Raw genomic sequence first — 9,858 nt, 5'->3', positions numbered from 1 at the left:
AAAGAACATGTCTTTCAAAGATATGTCAGTCTTTTCACCATCAGAAGAATGCCTTATTGACCAGTCCAATTTGTTTGTTGGGTCTTTTGCCAGGCAGATTCTGAGCACTTGTGATGATGAAAAATCAATCGAGTACCTTAAAAAAAAATTGAAACAATAGGTTTTTTTTCTGGTCACACTCAATGTTTCATACACTCCATTATTCTGGGTTCAGGTCTGAAGAGAGTGCTGAAGTCACGTGGTGATATGGTCAATAAAAGAACTGCTGACTGGGCCCTGGGAGAAGCCTTGGCTTTTGGATCTCTTCTAAAGGAGGGAATTCATGTACGCTTAAGTGGCCAGGATGTGGAAAGAGGAACTTTCAGGTATTAAAAGAAAATGTTACTAGTGGAGAACCCGCAATATTTGCGGGGAAATATAAGCTGTTACAAACAGGCACTCATCTATTTTACTTATGCTACCATATTGTGGAAATTCTCGTATATCGAGACGAATCTTTTGAGCCAAAAAATCGGCTAGGCATAAAGTGTGTAGGTGCATGCAGGCGATATGGTAGACCACCAGATGGTGATTTGCAGTGTCACATAACCGACTATAATGATTGAGTGAGGGGATGGCCCTTTTTTTTTTTTAATAACCCAGACACACTGTTTCTTAAGATAATAATGTACGAAGACTGTCAAAATTGTGAATATCAGTAAATAATTTAAAGAATGCTATTAAATTAACAAATGAAATATATTTTGATAAAGATTGATATTTTTTAAATAATTAGAATTCTAAATCACTGTATTTTTAATAGTTCAAAACATTAAATTTTTTTTTTTAATTTTAATAAGGGAGTTACCTCCCTTAACTCTTTGTTTGTCAAGTGCAGAGACACCTATAGATGTCGCTGGTCTAGTGACATCGTTGATGGGTTGCAATTTCCAAGGCCGAGATCAACTTAAGGATGGACTTATAATTGCATCCTAGCAGATATTCTAAAAAACCTTTTGAATCAATGGACAATAGAATTAGCCTGAAATTACAAAATGTTTGCAAGTTACTGGCATTTCAGTTTGTAAAAAAATTTTTTTTTAATTTTTAGATTTGCCAGTAATTCTGTGCTCAATGATAACAAATTTAACCTTGGCTTAATGGAACAAGGTTGATCTCCAACCCTATTTTTTTAAAGAATAGATTATTTCTCTTTCTTTTTTTTAAATTGTTTTTGGAAATTATGAATATGTGTTGACTCTGTTTGTTTGAACATCTAGTTGGTGAGAGTTGAAATCATTGTGTACAGCTATCATAACTCCAATCATACTCGTGTTGTCTGTCTTTCTGAAATAAACTATAGCCAAATCCAGCGAGATTCTGGTGGAAAGATCTTGCTATTTTCTTACTCTGGTTTTAACCATGTTTCAGTAACAAAATAATGTCAGGCTTTGAGGACAAATTAGAAAGTAATTGTAATAGTTAAACGTATGAGTGTTTTTACTTGGTGACTCTCATCATGAATTTTCCATCCATAGCCACCGTCACCACGTTTTACACCACCAAGACATTGACAAGAAGGCAATTATTCCCCTCAACAATCTGTATCCTGATCAGGCTACATATACTGTGTGTAACAGTTCTCTTTCTGAATATGGAGTTTTAGGTATGTAAAGATATAAAAACTAAAGTTTACCACAACTGAACTACAGCTTTTTAAAAAAAGATTAAGACCACTATATCTTTTGTAAAGTTTACTGTAAGTTGGTTAGTTTAACATTAACATCAAGAGGTACTTGGATAGAAACCTGCATTTCAAGTATACATCAAAGGAATGAGTCAAGATCCTAAAATGGTAAAGCAGAATGTGCCTAAACCCTTACCTCAACATACCTAGATAGAACAAAGCAAGCCAAATGTGTTATATCCACTTACTACACCACGGTTATACATTTACTGAATGGTCATGGAGAGTTTACTACACTCACAGACCTCATAAATTTGCATCAAATTTTCAATTGTATTAATTATTTTTTTCCCCTTTTTTCCCGTTGAGGAATATTTCCCCATATTGCTCCATTATTGCTCATCCAATTTTTCAAGTTCCCACCAAATTACAAAGAAACAAAAATGGTTCTAAATGTAGTTGCAAATTATTGCTACATTGCTACTTAATATAAAATTTTTAAGCTGTTTGTATTTGTTGTACTGGTGTTTATGTCTGGTATATCAGTCATCCCTTGGAATATCCAGACACATTAATTTTGTAAGATTTTGCAAGAATAAAATGAAGTCTACGATGGTCTAAGAGCAAATTTAGCTTTGTAATGAGCAAAGTTATGCATGAGTTGTGTATGGGTTGACACTTGACACTAGACTGGTATAAGCTTATTTTTTAGTTTTTGTTTTCCAGTTGTTTGATTATATAGAATTATCTCCTTTAAGTTGAGGTAATTTGATAGAGAATAAAAATCCTTTGGAGTTTTGTTGTTTTAAGAACTGAATTTACTTATTTTGTTTAAGGTTAGTTACTGTATTAATACTGTATTTTGAAAAGTGCATCCATGAGTAATAGAAGAATTTTCGACTTTTCCAATACCTGCACTATTTACGAAAACAAACCAAATGTCGCCCCCATGGAATTTAAGTTTATTTTATTTGTCAATCTACAATCATCCCTGATCATAATGGTCTTTAACGTTTGTTAATACCTTCACTAGTTTTTGGGGATATGGTTAGTTAAAAGTAGCTGGGTACAAAAACATCATTTTGAGAAAGTCAGATTGAAACTTAAAACAACATAAATTAATGTAATCAACATAAAAAAGATGTGAAAATTAGTTCTCTCTAAGGTATGTAGCCGTGTATTTATGTGCACAACAGGACACAGTGTAGGAGAAATAACGCCAAAAATAATGATACAAACATGCCAAACTTTTAATGCTAAATCACTTGAATATGTTCGGAAAAAATGCAGTTTTGGTCAAATGTTACGCAGATTTTTGAAGCAATATCTCTTCTACTTATCCATTTTAAAATATTTTAAAATATAAAGACACAACATACAAAAGAATGCTTTTGGGAAATGAAAGATAAATGATTAAACTGTCGTTTTTTGAAGAAATCTCATTTTGGCCACAGAATGTCATTTTTACTTTTGAAAGTAAAACGTCAAAATTGTAAAGAGACACCAAAAATTTCAAAAGAAAGGAAGTTTGTTTGCCCAAGGCACATTTTGAATAATTATGATAGTACAGTCCACTCCAACACCTTGGGATCAGCAAAAATGTTGCGATTAACCAAAGTTGAGTTTCCTGTCCACTATTACATTTTACACAAATATTGTAAACTCCATCCAGTTGTTGTAAACATTGTTCTTAGTCCACCACAAATTGAGCAATTTGATTGAAATAAAAACAAAAACTGCATGGCAGCCCTGTATAGATTTCGTCAAACAAAAGCAGCTTTGATGCAAGTCAACATCTTATTCAGATTGGATTCATTAAATTTCTCAACATTGGTGAGAGTCAAAGCGATCAGTTGCGATGAGAAGCAGTAAGCTCTCACCAAACTCGTTGGTCACAGTGCACAGTTCTCAATCCCAAAACAAAAATATCGCCCAGTCTCTCTTTACAACTGTCATTGTCTACCTCTTGTCAAGACCATGCCCAGCCCACTCCCTCCTATTTAATGGCCCCAGATGACATTACAAACCCATACAAAGTCTCACCCTCTTTTGTCTTTAATAGAGTGGAGACACACTACTGTAGCATTAAATCACGCTCACTCTCGATTCTTCAACCTGTCATAATTTCATCCATGATAAAATTTAATCATATTTTGTTTGCTTGATTTCTTGAATTTGCCACTTTTAAAGGGCGAAAATTTGTTACGATTAACCGAAGTTTGTTGCAATTAACCAGTGACTTTTATATAGAAGTACAGTAAAATTACTTTAAACCGAAAGAAGCTAAACCGAAAAATACCTTAAACCGCAAAGAATTTAATAAATTGTACTAGTTTCTTCATTATCTTTGTACTAATTCTTACGATGAACCGAAATACTTCTAAGCAGGACTTTCTTTAAACCGAAACAACTTGAGAGCACCTTCCCTTTTTCTCTCTCTATTTTTCTTCAAAAATTCGGGAAGGTGGCCACACGTAATAATGCCCGGCGATATTAAACAAAGAGCGTAAGTATAAGATGAGGGTGATGTGTGGGGTGGGGGTGGGGGGTAGGCAAAAACTTCAATCACTGCACTTGGGTTTAGCCAACACCACAATCGCACAGACTGGAAAAGGAAGACAGCGGGTGACTGGCAGGCGAAAAAATGAGGAAAGAGGGGGAGTTGGGGTGTAAAATCACGCAAGCGAGATGTTCTCGCTCGTGTGTTGATGCTTTGGAACTGACAAATTTTCAACACGAGAATAAGGAGGGAGGGGGGGGGGGGTGGTAGACAACTTACCATTGACATGCCACTTCATTTCCACTTTGTTTAAATGTGTGTGTGTGAAGGGGGGGGGGGGGGTGAGGTGAGGTTCTATGTAACTAGGCCTTTGAACCTAATGGCTTCTCAACAAAAGAGGGGTGTGCAGTAGACAGCTTAGCATTGACACACCTTTTCATTTCCATTTCACTTCACCTCTGAGTAGCTGCGCGTCATTCATTATCAATTATCGCACAAGAACTTTCGATCTTATTTTAGCTTAGCATTTTACTAAAAGATGTCTAAAAGAAAGCACTGTGCTTACACGTTGGAGTTTAAAATCAAAATACTATGTGAAGTCGATGAAAAAAAAGTTGATCAAGACAGAGATATGTAAAATACACGGCATCCCGAACTCAACTCTTTCAATAATTTTGAATTGAAAACGAAAACCCCCAAAAATATTTTTTAAAGACACCAAAAAAAAAAAAAGTTTAATGGTTACGAAGACGGCATTTATTCAACAACTCCATTTAACGGGAAACCTATGATATGATTAAATGAGCAAATTCCTTAAACTTAAACAGTTACTACCCTTGAAAAACATTGCAAAACGGGAACTTGCTTTAAACCAAAATGCCTTTAAACCGAAATGGTTTAGAAGGTCCCCAAAATTTCAGTTTAAAGTAATTCTACTGTAATTCTGTTTCTCGGGGAAATGTTGCGATTAAACGAAAGTTGCGATTATCTGGAGTGGACTATTTATAATATGTCTATATTTCCTCAGGGTTTGAATTAGGCTACTCCATCACCAATCCTAACTCCCTGATCATCTGGGAAGCTCAATTCGGAGATTTTGCCAACACAGCACAGTGCGTCATTGACCAATTCATTTGCTCTGGCCAGGCCAAATGGGTACGGCAGTCAGGTCTTGTACTGCTATTGCCCCATGGATTTGAAGGCATGGTGGGTATTGTTATCTACAAACATAATCTTCATTGCCATTTGTGGCAATATGGGAAAATTGTGTGCAACTCACTTGAACAAACTTTAGTTTGATTGTCTCAAATGTTAAGTTAGGTCACTTCATAGAAATTAAGATTTTTACATCAATGCTTTCGGAGGTTATTTTTTGTTTTTTTTTAAATTCTAGCACAAGTATTCACAATGTAAAAGCAAACTTTCAATCTCAAGTATGTTTACTTATTTTTCAACATCACCCAAAATAGATAGATGGTGAACAAAAATTGCCTTTAAATTAGTTTATTTCTCTGTTCCCAGTTCTCCTACCTTCCCTGCCAGCTTTAAACATTTTGCTAAGGACAGTACTTTTTAGAGAACTAGTGAAAATTGCACCAGATGCTTCTAGGACAACCTTGACATGCTTGTATGTTCCATCCTATTAAATGTAATATGATAAACATTACAAACAACAGGAAGCTGATTCACTTTAACGACATCCTAATGAACAAGACACGTCAGTGAGTTAGTAGTGACCTCAAGAGTCCACATAAATAACTGCTTGAAATGGGACAACCATGTTGAGGAACAAGTTGCAAAAGCAAATAGTACACTAGGATTCTTACACTGAAACCTGAGTCAGTGTCTCAAAAAGTAAAGTCTCAAGCTTATTATACTGCCCTAGTCGGACCTACTTTTTTTATCTCAATCTTTTTTCTCCCACACATTTTTCTGGTTTTCCATCATTGCTACACTTTTATTTCTTAACATCTGTTCTTACTATCTGCATCACTGGGGCTCCTGGCCTACCATAGTGGGCAGGGTGGCACTTACTGTGTCTTCTATCCCCTTATATCTGTTTTCCAATTTGCTTTCTGTCTTTGTCTTGGAATGCGATTACTTTGTTTGGTCCGGACCCTCGCCTGAGTTCTTGGCTTGGAGGGAAACAGTCGATTGTATAGTTATAGTTTTGGGAGATGATACTTTTTTCCTTGTAAATCATCTCTCTGTCATGTAGTGTTATATTTTTAGCATATGAGTTGTAAACATTTGAGTGTATTCCTCTTAGTGGGACCTTGTACTGGTGTCTGGGAGAGACTTTTAGGAGATCTCAAACTAAGTACACTTATAATGTGCTCTTGGAATCTACATCTGTTCCCTATTTGAACCATTCCTCTTTGTATTACTTTTTCCTCAAGTCCTTATAATTGTACATCTAGAATGTTTTTACTATCCAATTTTCTTCATTTTTACTGGCGCTGATATGACCTAAATGTGTTGTAAGCGCCGTAAAACCCTTAAAAGCAAACAAACAATTCCTATCTGCATCATGGTTGATTCATTATTACTACCACCACCACCATCACATCATCATCATCATCACATTCAGAAAAACACTTTAAGGATGTGAGAAAGATTTCTCTTTTTTCTTTTTCTTTTTCATCACTCTCCTGGTGACCATCTTCCTCTTTTAATTTTCCAGGGACCTGAGCACTCAAGTGCTCGTCTGGAGAGGTTTTTACAGTTGAGTAATGATGACGCTGACCACTTCCCTGTAAGTATAGGCTCTTTTTTTTTTTTTTTTTCAAAATATTAGCTTGACTCATGCACAAGGCTGTGTTTCATTCAGTAATCTCAAGTATTGTCTTCTTACATTCATTCTTTTTCTTTCTTATTTGAGACGACTGAAATAGTCCTGCCATCATGGTCATAATTTGAAAATTATTCACAACACAAGCGTTGTCAAACAAAATCTTGTGATGTTAGCTTTATTAACATGACACCTCTAGTTTCCACATAATTGCCACCTTATGTGACATATTCGCCATTAGCAAGTCAATGAATCGGTGGACCAAAAATTATTTTGTTTTTCCTTTAGACTTCTTTCTCATTTCAGTCTTAATTTCTCTCAAGTCATTTTATTGATGACCCTTTAAATGTTCTCTGAACTTAGGAGAAACATGAATGTTGGATAGGCAAGGTTTAAAATAAATGCAGATGCACATTTATTTATAGATTCTTTGAGCTTAGAGAAAGTCAGATAGCATAGTGGGCAAGGAGGCACTTACTGTGTCTTCTATACCCCTGTATCTGTTTTCCAACTTGCTTTTTGTCTTTGTCTTGGAATGAGATTACTTGGTTTTATCCTGGTCCTGGCTGGAATCCATGGCTGTTAGGGAAACAGTCAAGGTATATAGTTTGGAGAGATGATTTTTTTTATCCTTGTAAACAATCTCTCTGTTGTGTACTGTTAATTTTTTGTTTGTTTTGAATATGAATATCGTGATTTATAAGCATTTGAGTGTATTCCTCTCAGTGGGGACCTGTGCTTTTAGGTGATCAAACTAAGTACACTGATGGTGTGCTCTTGGAATCTACTTCTATTCCCTATTTGAACAATTCCTTTTTGTTTTTCATTTCCTCGTAAGCTTCAAATTCTAAATCTTGAACCTTTTTACTATCCCATTTTCTTTCATTTTACTGCCACTGAAATGACCTAAACGTGTCACAAGCGCCGTAAAACCAAGAAAAAAGAATGTCAGATAGGCAATTTCTGGAATATATTCAAGTTGCTGCAATACCTTTTGGACAATAAACCATAGTGATATTTGGAGCCTTTAATCTGTTTTGTGGATGATCACTGACATGATTCAGAATTGTGTTTAATCTGCTTCACTCAACTCATAATAATGTCATTAGTTTTTAGTCTCCATATATCAATCAATCTTGACAGTAAAATAGAGTAAAAATCTGAAAAGTTATGTATGAAACAGTGCCAGGCAAAGCAGGAGTATGCATGCTGCATGTTAAGGTGAGTTCTGTTGAAATATTATCTATATTAATAAGAAAGACGAAATCTGTGTGTCTGTATGTGCGACTTCTTCAGGGAAAACCAGACGGCTTTCTGCTTTGAAAATTGGCCAGTTTGTAAACATTTTTAGCCTAATGCAGGACATCAATATTTTTTTTTTTTTTTTCGAATTAGGGTCACCAACTTTTCAATGGCCATATAAATTTTTTAAGCAATTTTCTTCAAACCCTGAAATTTACTATGTCACTTTAAAACTGGAAACTATGAAGCAGGGTACCAGGTTTGCCAATATGGTGTTTTAATGCCAAATTTGTAAAACTTGCCGTTTTTTTTAAGCTGTTAAGCATGGACAAATTGGGTTGGAATTTTGGCATTTTTGTTTTTTGCATTATATTGAAATCGCGTAATTTAACCTATTAATACACAAATTCGAAATAACGGTACATTTATTAATTGTCACACCTAAACTATCAAGATATACGCTGTTTTTTGTTGTTGTTTTGAGGGGGGGGGGGGGTGGAATATGTTTATATGAATGACTGCAGTAGAGAGAGGGACAGATTCAGTTGGTCTTATTGCGGAAATAACATGCATGCCAGTGATTAGTTTTACATCAAAGAGTAGTGAATTTGCTTATAACTCAATATTGCTTAAATTAGAAAATCTTGAAGAAGAGGCAAGACATTTCAGTTAGTCCTAGTAAATGAGTATCTTTTGTCTAGGTAGTGCTTTTCAGTGATATCTGACTTGACACACTGACACATACTTTTAAGATCTTCAGCTCTGACTGGAAAAGTTCTCCATTTCAAAATAACTTATTTCATTTTCTTATGCTGTTTGAGAGGTGTATATTTTCACTGATTTTAACCTGACAATAACTAATCGATAAAATCTTAATTTGCCTTTACCCAAATTTGCTTTTTTCTTTCCAAGCCGGAGACGCCTAAGTTTGAGATCCAGCAGCTTCATGAGACCAACTGGTTTGTGTGCAATCTGACAACACCTGCTAACTTTTTCCATGCTATGAGGCGCCAGATTGCCCTCTCCTTCAGAAAACCAGTAAGATTTATTTGCTTTCCTTAGATTTCCTAACTCTAATTTTTAAAAACGAAAGAACATTAACAACAGTTTGTAAACATTTTTAGCCTTCTTTTTTAAATTTAATAAATAGATATTCTCATAGCCTAATGAAAAATCGTTTCTTTTGCTTATTTTTCTGGACAAAAGTAAATTTAATAAAATGTGTCCCTTCAAATACAGTAAGTAATCTCAAGCAACAGTTTATATTGTTTTCTTTCTACTCCTTTGTAAACTATTTCTGAAGGTATTATCTATCAAGAATTTTTAATTACAAAATATAAAATAAATTCTTCCAAAAGTAAATAAAAGTATACTAAGGAAGATTATGTATCCATCCCCTTCTCTGCCTCCAACTCCACAGCTTATTATCTGCACGCCCAAGTCTCTTCTGCGACTGCCGGAAGCTCGTTCTAGCTTTGATGACATGAAGGAGGGTACCCAGTTTCAACGCCTTATCCCTGATAAGAGCCCAGCCTCAGAAAACCCAAGTGCTGTGAAAAAGGTCATTTTCTGTTCTGGCAAGATCTACTATGAACTCATAAAAGAGAGAGAAACCCAGCATCTGACGAATGACATTGCCATCAGCAGAATTGAACAGGT

The 9,858-nt window shown here is 35.2% G+C and overlaps 1 protein-coding gene across 1 annotated transcript; it reads left to right on the top strand.

Moving 5' to 3' along the window:
• Window positions 1-214: 214 nt before the first annotated feature.
• Window positions 215-9,850, top strand: LOC144961390 (2-oxoglutarate dehydrogenase complex component E1-like; the record flags this gene model as incomplete). Its single annotated transcript, XM_078894608.1, has 6 exons — window positions 215-365; window positions 1,518-1,645; window positions 5,194-5,372; window positions 6,850-6,921; window positions 9,112-9,237; window positions 9,620-9,850. Coding segments are annotated over 6 exons (887 nt in total), but the record flags the coding sequence as incomplete, so codon positions are not given.
• Between the last annotated feature and the right edge of the window lie 8 nt (window positions 9,851-9,858).

Source organism: Berghia stephanieae, unplaced genomic scaffold (assembly GCF_034508935.2).
Source record: "Berghia stephanieae isolate SIO BIC M18660-M18661 unplaced genomic scaffold, UCSD_Bste_1.3 scaffold2404, whole genome shotgun sequence".
NCBI lineage: Eukaryota > Metazoa > Mollusca > Gastropoda > Nudibranchia > Aeolidiidae > Berghia > Berghia stephanieae.
This window is presented reverse-complemented; position numbering and strand designations above follow the sequence as displayed.